Source organism: Poeciliopsis prolifica, unplaced genomic scaffold, assembly GCF_027474105.1.
Source record: "Poeciliopsis prolifica strain line A6 unplaced genomic scaffold, Auburn_PproV2 SCAFFOLD011, whole genome shotgun sequence".
In the NCBI taxonomy this organism is placed as follows: Eukaryota; Metazoa; Chordata; class Actinopteri; order Cyprinodontiformes; family Poeciliidae; genus Poeciliopsis; species Poeciliopsis prolifica.
Window position 1 is genome coordinate 11,162,300 of NW_026562386.1, and position 20,909 is coordinate 11,183,208.

The 20,909-nt window shown below is 36.6% G+C and overlaps 1 protein-coding gene across 1 annotated transcript; it reads left to right on the top strand.

Moving 5' to 3' along the window:
* Positions 1 to 214: 214 nt before the first annotated feature.
* On the top strand, positions 215 to 12,227 carry LOC129364230 (ubiquitin-conjugating enzyme E2 Q2-like). Its single transcript, XM_055036765.1, has 13 exons — positions 215 to 887; positions 1,290 to 1,394; positions 4,050 to 4,175; positions 5,821 to 5,874; positions 6,166 to 6,306; positions 6,806 to 6,890; positions 8,285 to 8,345; positions 8,432 to 8,522; positions 8,618 to 8,676; positions 8,810 to 8,858; positions 9,007 to 9,102; positions 9,997 to 10,063; positions 11,143 to 12,227. Exons 1-13 carry the CDS (start codon positions 729 to 731, stop codon positions 11,172 to 11,174), a joined length of 1,125 nt encoding a protein of 374 aa, XP_054892740.1. The 5' UTR covers positions 215 to 728; the 3' UTR covers positions 11,175 to 12,227.
* Positions 12,228 to 20,909: the final 8,682 nt, after the last annotated feature.

Sequence of the window (20,909 nt, forward strand, 5' to 3'; positions counted from 1 at the left end):
AAAAAAAATTATAAAGTGGAAGAAAATAACGAGCAACAAAAACATTAATCTCCGTAGAGGGTAATTCCACATCACTTAGTATTTTTAAAAATGTTAAGCTCAATGATACTTTGTCTTGAACTTTGATTTTTTTTTCTTTTTTTTTAACACTTTAATAAATTGTGAACGTGTAGAATTGTGGGATTCTGCAGGAACCGGGAGATTGCCAAACGCCATCTTTAAACCCCACTAGAGGCCAGCTACAGTTGCACGGGGATAAAAAAAAACACTGTTCTTATAGCAGGATATTGACTCAGATTGTGGAGATAGTCTCGTTATTTCCTGGTCCAGTGAATTTTAAAGAGCTGCTTGACAGGATTGTAAGAAGACGGTCACGGGACAGCGCAGGAGCTTTAAAATGTTGTTAACGTAGCCAGAGAACAACAATAGACGGAAAGACAACAACAACGCTAGCAGTTTGCTAAGCACTGCGCTGTTTTCAAACGCTAACTAAGGGCTAGCTAGTGCTAGCTAATTCATTAGCAAATTTGTCCGACTAGGCTATAATTTATTCGGACGGAGGCCGTAGCTGGTTGTGGATATCCTGATACACCTACCGGTTGAGTCAGCTGTTATCTGGCTCATTTACGACCTCTTTCTGCTTAAGTTTCTATTGTAGCGCCAGCTAGCTAAACGCTAAGTCCTGACTTCTCGCCCTCCCCAGCGGCCCAGCCGGAGATGTGTGGAAGATGTCGGTGTCGGGGCTGAAGGCCGAGCTGAAGTTTTTGGAGTCCATTTTTGATCCAAACCACGAACGGTTCAGGATAATTGATTGGAAGCCCGACGAACTGAGCTGCCAGTTTAATGTGACTGGAGAAAAGTTGCTAATTATCCACTGTAACATTACGGTAAGTAGTAAAGAACTGATGTTGGGAGTTTAGCTTGTAATGCACTTCCCTTGTTGGTAGTTAGCGATCAAACGTCATGTCGTTAACCTCCTAAACCAAGAGGACAACTGCATTTAGAATCAAAGAATCTCAGTGTATATGGGACCGGTGTTTTTCGTTATACACCTGCATGAACGTGAGCTAAAGAGTCTTTGTACATGATCAAATTAGGCGTTCAGCGTTTTGGAAGCAATCCTAGCATCCGGCTAACGATGCGTTCAACATTCGAGTGTCGCCTCTGATAAGCATTAATACTGTTCTTTATATTTTATTTTTATGTTTAATACTGATAAAAAAAAATTATGTGTATAAAATGTATTAATATGGGTGTCTTAAATATGTAGTGTCTCTCGTTTTTTTCAGGAATCATATCCATCTACGCCACCGATATGGTTTGTAGACTCTGACGACCCGAGCTTGGCACAAGTTTTAGAGAGGCTGGAAGATGTGAGAAAAGGAAGCACCCTGGTAGGTTAAATTTACTGGCCTATTTCAACATGTTTTTCCGTAACGCTTAAGAGAAGTCATGATGCGACTGCTGCTCGTCACTAAGAGGGGTGACCAAAGAGCTGCCATCCCAAATTCTGACAGTGTAGTGTTATCCAGCAGAATGTTGATGAATCTCGCTGAGTGCATCAGAACGGTTAAATCAGCCTGACTTAAGTAAATAGGTTGCGTTACAAATGATCTATATTTTCAATGTGTTCATGTTATTCCTTGAAGAATGGGGGATATATGACTACACTTTGCACTTTGACTTATCTGAACTGCTGCACTGAGCAAGTATTGACAATACTGCTTTTCAGTAGAGGAAATACCAGACCAACTGTCTGTTGGGCGTCATTAACACATAAAAAGACAATGTTGTGACAAAATGTTGATACAGATGCTGATATCTTTAATTCACCACTTTGAATATTTGCAGCTTTGGTGACTGTGCCATACTGTGGGTGAAATTGAGCAGTCTACCACATGTGTCTTCGTACCATTGGATTTCTTCATGTACATGTTGGTAGATAATAATTTAAAGTTATATTCTGCTCATAACCTACTGTAAGGGAATGTTATGCAACTCTATTAAAGCAGTATCCTGCATCTCATAGGTGAACTGTTTGGACTGTAATACATCATATGCCATGATTAGTTAGTAATTGGGTGTAACATGTAATTGTTAAATTTTACATTTTTGGAACATTGGAATATTTATATCACCATTATTTATCAAATTACTGATGATACCTATTTCATATTTACATAGAATGTGCATACTTCAACTAAATAGATGTGACTGTGTCAGCAAAAATAAAGAACTGCAACTTCGCCCAATGTGACTCACACATCCACCTTCTAATAAGAGAAAAAAAAAATCTATTATTTAAAGGTCTCAGTTTTGCAGTGCCAAACAAAACAAATGCATTAAGATTGAAGAAAAAAAAGACAAACACAATCAGCTCCGTAAGTTCAAAGCAAAAGATTGCTGTGGAAGAAAAATAAAAATGGTTGGATTACAAATGGGAGGTATAAAAATACATCCGTTGCAGTAAACGCCACTTGGAACTTGATTCTCCTCACTTTCAGGAGAGGAGTCCAATAAAAGCTGACTCTGAAAAACGTTTTGTTTTGATCAGGTTTCAATAGGTAGGCCTTCTCACAGCACACCATCAGTCTAATGCATCTACTTTAGCCAATGTGATTAGTTATCATTTAACCAAAATGTTCTGTAAATATGTTTTTCTATTGTTGGCAGTTTTGAGCTACTGTAGATGTATGTCAGATAAAGAGGAAGTCTGTTTTTGGGGAGTTGATAAGATCTGTCTTCTTTCTGTGTACACAGATGTCTTGATGGTGCTATTTTTTGAGTGCACCAATTTGCAAAGATATGGTAGTTGGCTAACCATTAAGAGCTAACACTTACCATGCTGTCTAGCTACACAGTGTCAGTGTCACTTTACTGCTGATGGTAAATGGAAGTTTTACTGAACAACTTAATGGAATTGTCCTTTTTAATTTAAACATTTTAATTTAGACCTGTATAATGAAAGTAATTTCAGTATGGCACTTCTGAGCTGGAGGTTTTGATCTTTTTGTAAACTCCTTACATTTACTTTTTAAAATGACATGTGCATAAGGTTTAAATAAAATGGTATGTACCTGTATTCAACTCACACACCATTGTGATCTTTGGACTCCCATCAGCGCTTTTAAAAAAACATTTTTTTTTTTTTTAATGAAATAATTTTCCACTAGTCCTGTGGTAGCTGTGACATATTATATGTATGATGTATTTCTTAAATGTTCCTTAAACTGTATTTTCACTGTGAAGCACTTTGTGGCTGCTGTCTGGGAAAGGTGATGTAACATTTTACTCTCAAGAGATTGGTAAAAGCAGTTACTATAAGTTTTTAGGTCATTCCGGAAGTCATTTTTGCATAATCTACAGCACCGTGTTATTTCTTAACATCAGTGTGATACAGGAACAAATTGCTGAGGTCCTGTGTGACTGTTCTGTTTTCTCTTTTGCAGATTTTATTATTTCTGGCTTTTTTGGTTGTTACATATGTCCTAAGTATACATCAATTTATGCCAGATGTGAAGATGTTTTTCATCCACTTGGACAGCAGAAAGTTTAAAGGGATTTTTAATATTGTATACATAGCTGATAGTCAGTTTAGATAGCATTAGTTTCTTTTGAGTGCATATTTCCGATGACCTCACCTGAATGAGGGGAAGCATCATGATTGTGCCCTTTCTGAATAAACTGAATCAAACATCAAAACGCTCATCACATGCAGCATCTCATTGTGATACTCCAGCTGCTACTTGGCAGATGAGAGGGCATGGACGAGGATATTGAGGGAAACTAAAAGGTTATTGGAGTGTTCCTCCACTCCAATAACATCCTGTTCAGGATGTTCAGTGCCATTGCAGGAACAGCCAACACTGTCCAAAACTCTCCACACCCTGTCAATAAACTTTTTCAGTTGCTGATAACAGGGAAAAGATACTGCAGCATCAACAGTTGAAGCACCAGACAGTTGAACAAGCTGTTAACATGCTGTCGGGATGTGTATGTTCTATTATAAATGAAACAAATCAGTGTCTCTTTGTGGTTTTCTTCTCTAGCTTTTGCAGCAGTTAAAAAAGCTGATTTGTGACCTTTGTCGGTTGTACAACCTTCCTCAACATCCTGATGTGGAGATGCTAGACCAGCCTCTGCCTGCAGGACCTGTGGGACAACAAGACCGAAAGGTAAAGAAAACCAGTTCATGCTGGAACAATATGGCACTTATAGATGGTAAATCTTTCTTCCTTAGTTTCCTAAGTTCCTGTTTCAGAGTAGAGTTTAGATTTTTATAAACTAATAAAATTAAAATGCAGCTTAAACTACATTGGTTAAAGCAACATTTATAAACTCTTTTTATTTTCTATTAACCACTGTGTCTCAATGTACTGTAGACACCATCAGTCATTGAAGTATAAATATTTCAACCACAAAAAAAAAAAAAAATGGATGTTAAACGTTGCTGTACTTTGCACTCATAATTGCACAGGAGTGTCCTTTTTAGGATGTTTCACGTAGGTAAGTACATTTTTATCCGTGGTTTCAGAATGGGCTGATTTGTCTAAGTTGCTAACCTCTTATCAGATTTATCAAGCTTACCAACATTGTGGCCAAGGGTGTGCTTGTTCTTGACAGAAATATTAAAATATTGTAAGACTTTGAAGTAGAAGAAGTTTGACCTGGTTTATATAGCATCAATGCAACACACGAACCAAGACCCAACCAACCCAATAACAGAATAGTTTACTGCCATGTCTGTATGGTCAACAAATCACCCAAACACATTTAATGAAATATCTTCTGTCCAGATCCTAACAGAAAAGACAATTCACTGAGAATTTTTTGTTTGGAAAGTGTTAAAAAGTCGGTCTCCAGTAAACCACAGTGAGAGACTTTATCCAACAAATTAAGAAAACATGGAACATTACCAGGAGTGTCTTGCCTTTCAAATCTTCTCAAAGAGAGCATTGATGACTCATCTCGGAGGTCATAAAACGGCCCAAAACTACATTTAAAGCATAGCAGGCCTCCGTCAAAATCACTGTGTCAGTGGAATTGGTGTGTTTTACATCTGCCTTACAATCAACAGAGGAGTTCAGAAAAATGTCATTTTGGAAGTGAGAATTTCAAGTTTGTGATCTTGAGCTCAAATACACATGGATAATATTCTAAAACACATTGGCAAGCTCACTTTTGAATGGCTAAAAAAAGAATAATAAATGAAGGCTTTACAATGGCCTACTCAAAGTCTGGACTTGAATCTGATCTTTGAACTAAAATGGGCCATTTAAGTTAAAACGGGACTGAATTGATACAGTTGTGTAAAAAATAGTGAGCCAAAATGACTACAGAAAATATTCCCATTGGGCCAGGATTAGTTATTTTACCTATTAAATGAAATGGAAAAAATACATCTTGAGTCAAACATTGGAAAAAAAAAAGAAAAAAAAAAATCTATAAAAGCGCAAATACCCAGATCCAGCCTTGTACTTCAAGCCTTAAATATGTCAACATTTTTTTAAAGCTCACTTGTGCTTAAAACAAGATGGCAAAATCACACAGAATAAAATCACTTGAGAAAATACATTTGGCCTAAGTGCTCCCTTATGTTTTCTTTCAAAGACGTGTGTTTATGTAGGGAAGAACTAATAAAATTATTTAAAGTTTTATTGGGGGGAGGGAATAAGATACTGTTGCCGTTTTGCTCTTGTCAATGCTGCTCTGTGTTTGTGTTCCCGAGGGGATTCTCTGTAAAATACATTAGATGGACTCGTCAGTTGTCTCGCAGACTAATGCGGTTTCAGTGAAACAAACTCTTGTTTGTGTGTGTAGCATGGGACAGAAGAGGTCACATCTGAAGAGGAAGAGGAGGAAGAGATGGGGGAAGTAAGTTATTAACTTTGGCCTAAACATGCTGTCTGGTCTCTCTGCTGAGTTCATCACTGAAAATCATTCATTTTGACCTATTAGAAATTGTACTTATTGTTTTCCCTGTTCTTCCTACACACACACTACTGTAATGATCTGTAATAAAATGTTTTATTTTTTTTATACTCAAACATTGTTGTGAACAACCGAGTTTTATTTTAATAATGGGACATGCCTTCTGCCTTGATCCTAAATCTTTGTTTTATATTTATATGGTTTAAAATGTTTCAAATATTACAAATTTATCAGGACATCGAGGACCTGGATCACTATGAAATGAAAGAGGAGGAGCCTGTTGATGGGAAGAAATCCGAGGACGATGGCATTGAGAAAGAAAATCTGGCAATCCTGGAGAAGATCCGAAAGAACCAGAGACAAGACCACCTAAATGTGAGGGGTTTTTTTGAAAATTGGACTGTCGTTTGTAATATTTCGGATCAATTTCACAGAACATTTGAAAACAGGTTGACATGAACAGTTTGTAAAATCAGTAATGTTTTACAGTCTTGTACACTTGATAGTTTGTAATATAAACTTCTTCTATGAAACTTAAGACACATTTTAGTTTTTTCTTTATCCCCGCTTCTTAAGGTAGCAGAAAACATTTAAAAGGTGTTGAAATTCCTTTAGAATGGGATTCATTTTTGAATAAGCCCTTTTATCCATTAAAGTATGTCAAAATAAAACACAACCTCATAGCCATAAAATCTTGTTATGCTTATTTGGCTTCAATGAATAAATGTTTTGTAATTTTCTAAAACACTCTCTTAGATAGTTTACTGCTGTCAAAAAAGCCCAGACTATCACAAAATGCAGTTTGTTAACTGATGTTGGGACACAAATTCCAGAAGTTAATTGCAGTTTGTCTGCATTGTGTTCAATTTTGCAGGGAGCTGTGTCTGGTTCAGTGCAAGCCTCTGACCGCCTGATGAAGGAACTTCGAGAAATATATCGGTCTCAGAGTTATAAAACTGGTATGTACATAAAACCAAGCTTTTGTTTTGTTGGAACATAAAAGGAAATACAAAGAAATCACACAGATGATGATCTCTTCTCTTTTTGACAATTAAGCTGCTTTACCTCAAGTATTTTGCTGAGGGGGTTGTAATGATTTCGTGGTAAAATGAGGAATGTTGTAATGACTTTTTTTTTCTTTTAGACCTCTGTTAACTCCATCTGCACTTCCTTAATTGGTAGAATATTTCCTTTCAAATGTTAATTTTGAGATTATATTTTATATATTATTGACACAATCTTAGGCTTTGCCTTCCTTTTCTATTAATAGCCTTTTTAATTCTGTTCAGGTTTGTTCCCATCATAGTAATAATAATAACAAGAATAATTTAGACCAAAAAAAGTGATCTCAAGGCAACCAAAAGTTCCCAAAGAGAGATAGTTTTACATTTGGCAAAATATCCACCTAAGACTTAAATTTCGGGAGTAATCAGATAGACATCATATCTGTTCCTGTTCATTGCTACTCTGTGTCGGTGGTTCCTTTTACCACCAGAATAGCCTACTTTAAATTGGAGAGCCATAAAGTTGTTGTGCAAGTGTCACTTTCCTCCAATTACTCATTTTACTCAAGAGGATGATGCAGCACAAAGCTGACATTCTTTCAAGTACACAATCCGTCACATCCGTAAGTCCATTTTTGTTAGATAGTTGCTATACAAACATATTTTATTTGGCCCTAAAAATGTACCTAATAATATGCACCTGTTGGATGAAAGGGGAATTAACATACTGTGACATTTGAACACTCTCCTTCACTTGGCTTGGACATGTAGAAAAGAAAAGTTGAGGTTGCTGAAGTTGTTTAACAAAGCGAGAGAGGTTGTTGATATAACTCCGTCTGTGGCCATCAGCGCATAACTACCACATGAACAGACACAGGACAGACAACAATTCAATTATTTTTTAAACTGATCAAATTTGTGCTCACAAACAAACAGCTGTGCTGCATCTGCTGACTCCATGGCCAAGAAGTCTCACATTCTCCACCTGGATCATATTTGAAGCAAAATTGCTCACTCCATCTTTTTTTTTTTTTCTTTGTTACTAATGTGTGATCACATCCATTTGACATCTTGTATTAAAAGGCATTTCTGTACATAAAATTGCTTGTGTCCCTTGTACAACAATAGGCATTGGACACTGCAGACCCAGGTGACATTTCTTATAGTACTTCACTGTTTCTTAAGACGTGCTTTTCTGTTGTCAAAAGTGCTTCTGAAAATATCTTTTTGTCATTTTAGGGGAAAGGTACAAATTTTAAAAATCTCAAACTATGTTCTGCAATGGGGCGTGATTAAATACGTGATTATAATTTTGAATTGATTGCTTATTATTTTTTTTCAATTTGCAGGGATTTATTCAGTTGAGCTTGTCAATGACAGCCTGTACGAATGGCACGTTAAACTGAGAACGTAAGTAGCTAGTGGTATTTTGTCTTGTTTTTTTCCGCCGGATTCAATATTTGCATTGTCTAATTGTTGTGTTTAATGTCTAATAGGGTGGATCCAGATAGCCCTTTACACAGTGATTTACAAGTCTTAAAGGAGAAGGAAGGAATGGACTACATTTTATTAAACTTCTCGTATAAAGTGAGTCAGATGTATTTTAAATTAAGGGCAATATTTTAAATTTTAGAGTCTTGGCAGTTTGTTGATGCAATCATTTTTCCTGGTCTCCATTACAGGATAATTTCCCCTTTGATCCACCTTTTGTCCGAGTAGTTTCCCCTGTACTTTCCGGAGGGTAAATACTGTACTGCTGTTTGTTGAACTCTTTTTAATTTCTTCCACTGCTATTTTATAACATCCATCTTTGGCAATTCATTAGTTCATTATTTGGTACATTAGTTTATGAGTAATAAATCTGCCTCCCTCAGTTACGTTCTTGGAGGAGGCGCCCTTTGCATGGAACTTCTCACCAAGCAGGTATGCTTAAAAATATGCCAAGTATATTTTATTTAATGGAATATGTGATGTTACCTGTTATTGTCTTGGATTTTTTTTTGCATAATGTTCGATGTACATCTGTTCACTTTTCTAACTGGATTTAATTCTCCCTGTCTCCTTATTGCAGGGTTGGAGCAGTGCCTATTCCATTGAGTCTGTCATCATGCAGATCAATGCCACTTTAGTCAAAGGAAAAGCCAGAGTGCAGTTTGGAGCCAACAAAGTGAGTGATGATGGTTTAATGTCAAAGTTAGGATTCTATTGGCCTCACAGACAACACTTTTCATTTTGATCATTAAACTTCTTTTGTCATATATTTTACGAAGCACAGTTCAAAACATCAGTTCAGCAAGTATGAAGAGGAAGAGAAGACCGATTATTTAACCTAAATGACTTTGACAGTCATATCCATAAAATTGGAGTCAGTGAACTGTATTGTCTGTTTATTTAAGATCGAAGTGAAAACACAATTCAACACATCGTCAACTGTGAGGAGAAAATGACAGATTTATGTCACATCTCGGGCACAAATAATTTTTAACCAGATAGATAAAAAAAAAAAAATAATTAAAAATCAGTTTTTTTCAAAGTTTGTCAGCATTGCACTTAATAATCTGAACTAAACCCTTAAATACAAGAGTCTCTATACTGTGTCACAAATTACATTTAGTTACATTTGTGTTTGCCCATTTATTTATCACATTGGCAACCTTTTGTGTAACTGCAAAAAAAATCTTTTTATACCTGCTTATCTGATATCTTTGTCATTCTGCTCTTTATATGATAACATTGGGAGTGTAGTGGGTCAATATTGGCCAGTCGAGTAAGATAAAAGTATGTTATTGGAAGGAGTAATCTATTTTTTATTGTTCATTTAGATCTAAAATTTAATTTATGATTGTTTTTAAAGTTATGTAACCTGACTAAAACACTCTTTTAAGTCATTATTTCCCCCAAATATAAAAATGTTCCATTTCCAGATCTTTGCAGTTTTTGGGTTGTTTTTTTTTTTTTTTTTTGAGAACCCATAAGACTGATCTTTTGTTTTGCTCTGTCATTATGATCCAGTCTTGCTGTTTACATCTAACTTTATCTTTATTTTCATCTCTTTCTACAGAACCAGTACAATCTTGCCAGAGCACAGCAGTCCTACAAATCCCTGGTTCAAATTCATGAAAAGAATGGTGAGTTTGTCAATTCCCAGTTTTGTGTTTTAAAAAAACTGCGTGCTAAAATCAAATTTTGGATATTACTTGGATACGTTTATATAGACATTGATGATAGGTTTATAGTATTTTTTTAAATACTGTTTTAAAACAACAGTTTAAACTGTAATGTAAATATACATATATTTACGTTACACTGTAAATATGTGCATGTGAATGATGCACATTTTTAAAGGCCGATATATATATATAATTCCAGCTGCATTCATACAAACTATCTGGAACATTTGGGTGCTGTAAAGTGTTTAAACTGTGAACATATTGTGTAGTGTAGAGAAGTGGTAACTTGATAGAAATGCTACATCAGGCATTTTTTATTTCATTGTGTTGTTTTCCAGAGCCCCAAATAACAAACAGCTGTTATGGCAGCTGCGCTAATAGTTAAAGGAATTTATTGCATAGTTCATAAATTACTTTGTTAAAAAGTCTAAACATCCAATTAGGCAAGGATGTGACAGGGACATTTTTTTGTTTGCTTTTTTGTTGGACTGCTGGTTGACAGTTTAAAATGACTGGCTTTACTTGTCTTTGAAACAAGGTTCATATATGTCTGATTTTTCATTGTCGTTCACAATCACACTCTTGAATATCACATGAAATAAAAAAGAAACGTTGAATTATTTTTGTTTAAAAAATGTGGAAATGTTTCAAAATGTTCAGAGCAATTTCTCCTTCCGTCATTTACTAAAAATGTTTTATCTTACCCAGATATTTTTAGTTTTTGTTTAAATTTGCATTTTTTTCTTTTGATTGAGAATGGTGACAATGAATTAAATATTAAATACAGGAGCACAGGAATAAAATCAAGATGCAAATGACTGTTACATCCAACCCTGTGCAGACCATGTTTATTTCTTGATGATAAAAAAAGTGGGTCAGGACACTTCCTGGGCTGTTTGAATTCTGTCTTTAGTCATCTCATTTTTAAGCTTGTGTTTTATCAAAAGGCCAAAAATAATGCACTTGCACAACATAGTTTTTATTTAGCTTTTTTGTGTTTGTTCATTTTACATTTTCATTTTGTTTCCTACTTGTAGGCTGGTACACACCCCCGAAGGAGGATGGCTAGTAGAGACTGTCGCCTTTCCTGCACCGGGACCACGACTTAGATTATTTTCTTTTCTTCGTGACCAATATTGGTTCTACCCTTCAAATAATGATGTTCTCTCTCAATGACGGTTTAAAATCCAAACCAAATTCCTCATTTATTGTCTAGCCCAGAACAGGCACATAAAAACAGATCTGTTCACCTCCACCCACAGCAGAACGCCGCTGCTTCTGGCATTGACGTCCAGTCTTCAGACGCTCATCTGTTGTTTACCGTTGAATTATTTTTTTTATTTTATTGCCCACAATTTGGTGGACTAAATATCATGTGAACCTTCCCTTGGTTTTGGCATTGAGCACGTCAAGGCTTGTCTCTGGCTTTGAACTCAAAAGGTGTGGCATGGCTTTATCCTCCACCAGTGGCAGTCTGATGCGCCACTTGCCATTCTCTATCTCTCTGGCCTTAAACTGGATGTTAGACTGGCATGCGCCATTTCCTAATATGATGCAGTGATGATAGGAAGGACATCAAGAATGCTGGTGATAGGAAACCCCCCTTGCCTTTGACTTCCAAGGATGACCTCCCTAATATTGTGTTTTTCTTTTTAATCCCAAGAACCCTCTTCCCCTTTTGGAGGAAAGAAAATAAAGCTTCTCCTAAGTCTAGTTTGCGTTCTTAAGCTTAAAGCCCCAAGCAAGGGCAGGACAATATATGGACTTGTGCAGGTTTTGTTGGAGAAACCATTTATGAGGATCAGCATGCTGCTGGCTTTCAAATGTGGAGAAAACCACCAACATTATCGCAACCAGCAGCCGGACAACATTGGCGTGCAACTAGACATGATTATGAGGCAAAGCAGGAGCTCGTTTGGATCAAATCACACTGTAATGTAATTGATTTTAACTCCACTGTAAACATGTAAATTTGTATTTCTTCTAAAGGATTTAATTGTTTATATTGTAATCTTGTGTAGGTCTTTGCCTGAGCAGAGACTGTATTACTGAATACTCTTGACTATAACTTGCAGGGCCATTGCAACCTCTTAAGACCAATTTAAAATAAAGTAACATTTTAGATACTTCTGAAGTATCTGAAGGAAGCGAAAGTGCACCAGGTCCGTATACAAGCCTAATGACTACTGCAATCCAGATCTTATTCTTTGGTGACCCTATCTCTTAGTGGAGCTCTAATACTACAGTGGCTGTTACAATATTGTTGGGACAGCTGTCGGTAGCATACCAGAGGTTTCGCCATTCATATCACTCCAACAGGCTGAACCTTTCTACGGCTATGCAGTGCGGACACATTCTGGAGTTTTAACTGAAGTCAATTCTTAAAGCTGGTTCACTTCCTAACTACTTCACCTATTTAACGTCCGAGGTAAAAAGTGAACTTTACCCTCTGACTTTTCTCTGACCTCTGCTGCTCTAAAATGCAGCCGGAGTTCCAGATTCACAGCAATACTCTTCTCCATTATAACATTTTCGCTTCACACCCGGAAAGATCACCCTGGGGTCTGTTCTGTTTCCAGAATATCTGTTCAGGTTTTAATAAATATTTGTTGAGCTTTGCCACAGGAAAAACTTGAGCTCGTCCCATTACCACTTCCCTGGTTTACTATTCATGACCACTCTCAGCGCGGCTGCACACCCTCAGCGTGTTGAGGCTTTGATGTAATATTAACTGGGGCATTCCAGTTAATGCAGTGACATGTTTTTTGTAGGTGTTCTGTTGTGTTGTTACTTGCATTTTTTTTTTTAAGTATATCATCCTGATAACCAGCGTAGAAGGCTTAGTTTTGCCATTTCTTGGAGTGAACTCTCATTTCTGAATGGATTTTTGGCTTTCCAGAGTGACAACTAACTTCACATTGGTTTAAAGTTTGTTAATGTCCAACTCATCTTAAATTAGTTTCCCTGCAAGATACCTTTTTATATGAAACAAACTACCAGATCATAGGCATGATTGTTAGTTGTTGTAATGTGTTTGTATTGTATTATTCATCCCATTCTGCTTACATTGTTTAGCCCTCCCTTGCATTTTCTGGACAAGCAAACTCAGGAATACATACTGCACACTCAACTTTGCAAACGATTGGTTCAGGCCATCATTGATGGCAAGATTGAATGTCTTGGTCTGTTTTTGTCCCCCCCCCCCCCTCCCACCTGGTTCTTAAAACTACACCCATGTTGACATCGTGGTGCATTTTGCCAATGCAGTCCACACATTGATTGAGGCTAGCGGTTTCTACTGACGTGATCAGATGTGTGAGGCAGAGATTGCTCCAACCCTGGGCTTGTTGAAGGGTTCAGAGCACATTTCTCTTTGATATTGCTGTTTTTTGCATGTCAGTATACTAGTGGGTATAAATTCTTCCCTTGCCTCCCCTTGTCTTGGGAAATGGAGTGGTTATTTGGGGTGATTAATAAAAGACTGGGAATATAATTTGTTGTGGTTTCCCCCACTGTGTCGGTGCACAGCCCCGATGCGGAGACAGCTTGGGCTGGTTGGCTCCTCCTTCTGGTCTACCTTTAAAGTTGCCAGGTTGATTCCCATGAATAACAGCAGCTAAAATTCATGCGTCAGACATCGTACATGAAGCTGATTTCTTTTGGAACATTGACGTATTCGAGTGTGGTGCCCTGACCAACAGCTTCTCTTCACACCAACTCATTTCTGACTAACAAGGACTTCTCAGATTAGACGAATGACGTGTTGGTCTGAGACTTGAACAAGCCTGATATTGGTCTTTTTACCTTGCATCATTAACTGCGGTGGCCGGGTTATAAAGTTATGCACTGTAAGCATGCTTTGGTTTGGTTTCTTTTTTTTTTTTTTTTTTTTCTTTTTTTTTTTCCTGTTGCAAGGGTGATTTTGACAATGTAAAATAATTTGTAAACTTGCATCAAGTTTATGAATAAAGACTTTTATGAAATATGTCCGTTTTCACTTTTTGGGGGGAATTTTCATTGACAAAACAAAAAAACTGATCTGAAAAACACAGGAAACGCAGTGGAAATGTAAATGGTTTGATTTATGTTGATTGGTGAAACAAAAGCATTGACTTGCTTTTCGTCATATCAGCCAGAAAATGTATCTAACAATCAAGAGTGCACTGCATTGCTCTAAATTTTGTATTGAATCTTTGACTGTGTAACTGAATATTTATCATTAAAAATGAAGCATCTTTAACGGGTGTAAAATGTTAATATGCTGTTACGCGTTATAAAGACAGCTCATTTTTATCTATTGTCCCATACACAATTTGTTCAGCTACCCTAGCTAATGAAAACCTCAACATGAATCTCTCCTTTGATCTGCATTTCATTTCCAAATGAAATGCAGATTTTACTTCCAACTGATTTTTGGGCCAGTGAGAGCATCTGGTCTTTTTTTTTTTTTTTTTTTTTTTTTTTTTTGTCTTCAAGCCCACTTTGACATCTGTTGATCAGGAGGCACATAAAACAAGGAATGTGGTGATTCTGCTGCACGTTTATCGTTTTGTACCACATGTTTTCTTTCCACTTAGCTTTCCATTAACAGCTTTGATACAACTTTGTGAAAGTCACCTCAGCAGTCGTGATTATTTTTGACCTCGACAGTTCTCTATCAAAGATGGTATTTTCCTGCTTTCATGTAGTATTTGAACAATCTGAAGTTAGATTCAAGATATAATCCAAATGAAGCAAAAATAAACGCATAACATTTTTGAAAAAAAAATTTTCACATAAAAAAAAAAAAAAAACTTAAATATTTTTTTTATTAGTTGCACCAGTAAATGTTGGGAAATGTTTGCTGTATTTCCGAGCAGAGAACTCTGTTTGGCAAACGATTCCAGTCATGATTGCAGTCATGCCCAGAGCAGACCACCACAGCTCCTGTGGTTGTCACACTACCATATTAGTGGTAGTGTAGTAGCTATAATGTTTCCTTTTCCTGTGTCACTTTTTGTAAAGGGTCTATTTTTCATCTTGAGAAAATCAGTGACTAAAAAAATTATGATCCATACATATTTAAGTTAATCAAAATTAGTGTATTGTTCAACTTACTGCATTTTCTTACCAAAAACATCTAATTTAAGAATCATTGTATATATGTGTGTGCTCAGAAATTGTTTTACTGCATAAAGTAAGTTTTTAATTATAAATCCAATAAGAAATAGTAACTCTGCATGTTTTAATTCTGAATTTTAATAGAATATCTACAACAACTGTAGTTAGAACAAGATAGACCTTTCAAAATCTCTGTCTTGTTTTGAAGCTTCAGACGTGTTATTTTGTGGCAGTAGGGACAACAAAGTGTCTCTTGGAGTCAAAAATGTTGCTGACACTTTGTCTAGATGAGTGTTTCTAAATTCCAGTCCTGAGAGACCTCTGAGGACCACAGAACATCATGTTTTTGGTGTTTCCCTTCTGCCACACATCTGATTTGAATAAGTCAGGCCTCTGCAGCACTTGATTTCATGCAGTCATTTGAATCGGGTGCTCTGGGACCAGGACACATCTAAAATATGCAGGGCATGCAGTCCCTGAGGACTGGAATTGAAGACTAGTCTTGATGATGAACATGCTTGTTTTTAAAGTTTTGCTGCTTGTGTGTGCCATTTGGAGCCACTAGGTGGCGATGGTGCACTCCTGTAACTTCAGAGTTACAGTATTGTGCTTTTTTATTTATTTATTTTTCTTTTACTTATTCAACATTTAAAAAGTCCATCAGGTTTGAATCATCTGTCAGCTGCCATCGATGCTTGATTATACGAAGGACTGCTGTTCTCTCCCTCGAACTCATTTCCCTCAAGGTTGAAAGAATGACTGATGAGGTCGAGTCTTTAAATAAGACACGGAATAAGACTGTTATTGATGGGATACAGTCTGATCCGGACCTGAGTAACTCATGCTCATCATTTCAGATGTCTTTGGTTGTCAGACTTTCATGGATGTCAAACTTTGTGAATCAATTTAATGAGTAGCATGTGGCTTGAGAGTGTTTTCAGTCATGTTGGTGGAACTTGCAAGGCTTTTTGAGATTTAGAAAATCTTAAATGCAAATTATGCTAAAGAAAGAGCTCAAACTGTCTGATTCACTGATGAAAACCTAAATTTGTCCTTCTTCTACCAGAAGCAGGTGCCTTGCAGAAGGTGACATGCATTCAGAATTCATCTCACCATCAGAGACTCTCACTCTGCTTTCTGATAGTGACACCATAATATTCAGACACAGACTGCCTGTTTTAGAAGAGCTGTAATTATTTCAGACTTTTTGCTTCACTGATGACCTTGTTGCCAACCTTTCCAGTGATTCTAAAGAACGTGTAAAATTGGTCCACTCTATATAGTTTTATTTATCTTGATTTTATCGCTCCAATATTTTTAGCCGTGTTGCAAATTACTTTTATTTCTCAAAGAAAGAAGGCGTATAGTATGAGTCGAGCTTTCCTAAGTTTGATACTAAAGAACATTTTGCAATACAGAAAAACGTTTTGCAGCATAAAATGTATTGATTATAAATGAGATGTTGCATTTCTGAAGCACCAACATGTTCTTGTAATACTTTCGATGTCGTATAGCAGCATCAGGGTTTCTAGCCGTTTATAGCTTTTGGGTGCAGCTGCTACAGTAATAAGATGGAGCACAGTAATAAAAAAAACATTAAAGATGCCTGATGAGGCCTACCCATGGTCATGAATTTGTTGTCATGGTAAAGAAGCAAGTAAAGGCACCAACAAGGGAGCAGAAATATCAGGTGAAAAGGCAGGATGATGCTGCATTTTATCAGAGGTGATATCTGTGGTGAACGAAGACTCCACAAAATTACCAAAATTCCAAAATTGCTCTTAATTTAAATCTTCAGCATTTGAATGCTTCTCTTTATATGAGATCTGTAAATGGCAACACCATTTGTGTTGAATACATGATGTTTCGGGTCCATTTTAATATATTACAATTTCATCAACAAAAATATGATTTCAGTAATTGCAGGATTATGATATTATGATTGACAGAATCATGTGTATATGTTGGTTATCCAGAAAGCAGTCAACAATAAAGGTGCTGACTCTTCACACATTCCTTCACATTAATGGGAAGGAAACAGTGAGGGAGATGTGTAAAAATATATATTTTTTACAGAAATTAAAAAAAAAAAAATAACATTGATTACACTAACTGCCCAAGAGGCACCTGGATGAGAACAATGTTTAAAAATGTAAATAGTAATATTATTATATAAATCTTCTACTGCTTCAACCTCTAGGTTACAATTTTCTGCTTGGTGAAAGTTTATCAACATAAGAACAAGATTTTAAAAAGGAGCAGAATCCGAACCCGACAGAGATCAGAATCTTTTCAGGATTGTGATCCCACACAATCATGAAAAGGTGATACTGACTGAACAAACTGACATTTCTTTTTCTCCAAAGCTTCAAAAGATTTTTCTCGTTGAAAGTTTATTAAAAATGTTCCTCCAGATGTGTTTTTGTTACGACAGCTCATTTAAATATCTATAAATCTCAATATACCATCCAGACAAGCATTTAAAGTTCACACAGTGCTTAAAGCAGCATGCAACTTTACCATTATTGTGGATGTTAGATTTTCATTTTGCTGATAAATATTTCTAGATAATTAGACAATTCTTGCTGTTTATACACAAGCAACACTTTTTAGTGCTCTGTGTGAGCCTTGTTAAAGAAAACAGAGCACAGACACTGAAAGGCTGTAATGATCCCTGTTTCTGAAAGAGGAAACATTCCCACTGTGACAAAGAACGCATATAACTTAGTCACACTCTGGGTCATGGAAACGCTGAAACACTTCAGATTGCTGTTGTAAGCTTCACAGGGTATCCCTCAGAGGAAGGAACCTTTAGATAGAGAGAAAATGATTCAATAAGGTATTTTCATTGTATTTGTTTAGGGAAATTTCCAACCTTCAGAGGAAACCAGTTTAAAAATGTAACGTCTGTACAGATTGACTTTTTGCTCACTGGGACCTGGAGTCTTTCATAATGTAGTCATTTGTATGAGATAAGTGTTTGGGAACAGAGACAGTATTTTGAATGGGTGGATTTTATTTGATCAGGCTAATTCACCAAAGTAAACACAGCTGCATTGTATATTCAGAAACCAGTGAATATGAATTGTTTTGCCAAAGAGGTAACTGGTCCCATGCCATGGATCGATGCCTGGAAAAAAGATATTTTTCCATCGTCAAATAATTTTATTGCCTAAACCAACAGCACAGGACTTATTTAAAAATAAAACAACTTAAAAAAATGACCAGCTTACCTGAACTTTGATACCCATAATTGCAACTACTTGCCTTTAGAAGTCATCTCACTAGTAAATAGCTCTCTCTCAGATCATCCATTTGTTTAGTGATCTACACATGTTTGCACTGTTCTGATCAACTGTAAGGTCTCGACATGGAGAGGCAAAGGAGAAATGAAACCATTCCACCAATATAACGGCCATTATGAGCTTTAGAGGGTAGTCGCAAACCTGTAGCCACTTTAAACTGTAAAGGTTAACACTGGATTGTGGAACGAGTGCGATGTAGTGATGTGATTCAAAAAGAAGACAGCAAAAGCACTAGATGCATTTAGACAGCTAACATGAGGACTGCCCAGCCTTTCTGCATTGATCAGGTGAAGGCTGAGTCGTAAACCAGATCCGTGGAGGTTTGCAGTCTCACAGCGTGCTGTGCAAGCACAAACGACTCATAATGTGAAAGTACAAAGTGATCTCTTATATGTGAGTTGTGGAAGAATAGTTCTTGAGTAGCTATGATCTAGAATATACTTGTGTGTAATATAGTGTCAGTGTGACCCCAGCTGTTCTGCTAAGGCCTCAGAGGTTTATTAGTGAAGATTAGGGGAAAAGCATCTTCCTAAAGATTAAGGAATAGACCAGGAAGATTAAAGATGCCTAATATTATCTAATTTCTCATTGAACTCAGCGATAGCTATTCATTAATATTTGAACAGTTTTTAATGGGCGGTTCTATCAAAACATTCTGCCACAATCAGCCCTTTGAGGTCATTTGTGAACTTGATATGACCCAAAACGATGGTGAGTTAATCTATATGTTAGGATGGATAAGTCAAAATCTGGACCAAAATCCAATTGAGAATCTCAGGCAAGATTTGACAGTTGATGTTTGCATACACTCCATCCTTAATCTGGTTTAGTTTGAGCTGTTTTAGAAAAAATTAATGAGACGAATTTCAGTGAAGAGATGTTAAATACCTTTTAGACCCAACAACTTGGAGCTGTAACTGCAGCTGCGAGCTAATGCTTGTTTCTGTAACTTGGAAAATGGGAAAGGTGCACGTGGTTTTAGTACTTTTGCAATAGTGTGCGATTTGCTGTGGTGAATATAATGAGAACACCACTAACTTAGTGAAACAAGGAGAATAGAGAGGCTTTCGGCAGCAAAGACAGAAGATTATTGCAGATGTAACAGTAGCTGAAGCCAAAACTTAATTATGGATTTTTACCTTGTTCTGTAGTTGCTAAGAAATCAGAGAACAAGTCTGTGTGAAATAAACATCCAATCCCACATGATTTACTGTCCCAGGCATTTTCCAGTCTTAAGCATTTGTGCTACGTTTTCTTTACACCGTTTTGTTTGTTCCTGTTGATTCCATTTAAAGTGAAAATGTGTTGACACTGTCCATTTCTCTTTTTTCTTTTAACATGACCAACAATTTTATTTGTGTTGAGTTATTATCCTTGGTGGAGTCATAAAATTACCAACCTGTTTGGCTGTTTTATTCCTAGTAAAATTCAACAAGGTGAAAGCTTTGAGATTTCCACTAGACTCCAAAAGAAAAAGATTGATTCATTCATTTTAAAGTGCATTTAGAGGTGCACCGCTCTTAACACCATGCTATTGTTTTTCTCAATTATCACCCTCTCTGGAGGAAGCATTAGCCTTGGCATTTTGGGGAAAGAAGAGAAAATCATGAAATTTCATCAATATTTCACTTAACTAAAAAGCAATCTCCTTTAATTTTGGTAACTCAGCCACTAACTCAGACCATTTCTCATAGAACTGCTGAGATGCTGACCTTCACAGGCTTCCTTTCATGCATCCATTTAGATATTCACTTCAAATTTATTCACAGTTTGTCTCTCAGGCTGCTGCAACATCACAATCAAGCTGGAGAATGCATAAAAGGGCCAGCTCCAAAATTCAATTCTCTGTCGTCTTGATGTATATGTAAATATTAATGATCCATGGATCTAAGTTTTGGCTCATATTCTGCTGCAGAGGCTATTTTCATCCAAATCAAATAACTCTTTTTTTTTTTTTTTTTTTTTTTTAACGACACTCAGCTCGGAGTCTCTCTTCATCATTTCTCACAGGTGACTTTGTAGAAAAATGAGACCTGGCTTTTTTTTCCAGGAGGGATGTGATGTATATGCAGACGGTAAAAATAAAAAGCAACATGAAAACGATGTGGGTACTTGTGAAAGCCTTTACACTCTTGCAATTGCAGAGTAATACCTTTCCTGTTGATTGTTTGGGGAGGTCTTTTCACCTTGAGTACAGCCTGCTTGTCCTCCCTATGGTGAGAGATAACCATGTGACTCTATGCTCCCCTGCGCAGCCTTATACTTCAGACCAGGCTAAATGGATTTCCATTAGAGGGGCTATGACTCATTCCAGATGCTTACTCAATACCGTGTGGGCACTGTAGCAGAAAGTTTCCTCCGGACAGAGCAAATGAACAACAAAGCCAAACAAGCATTTA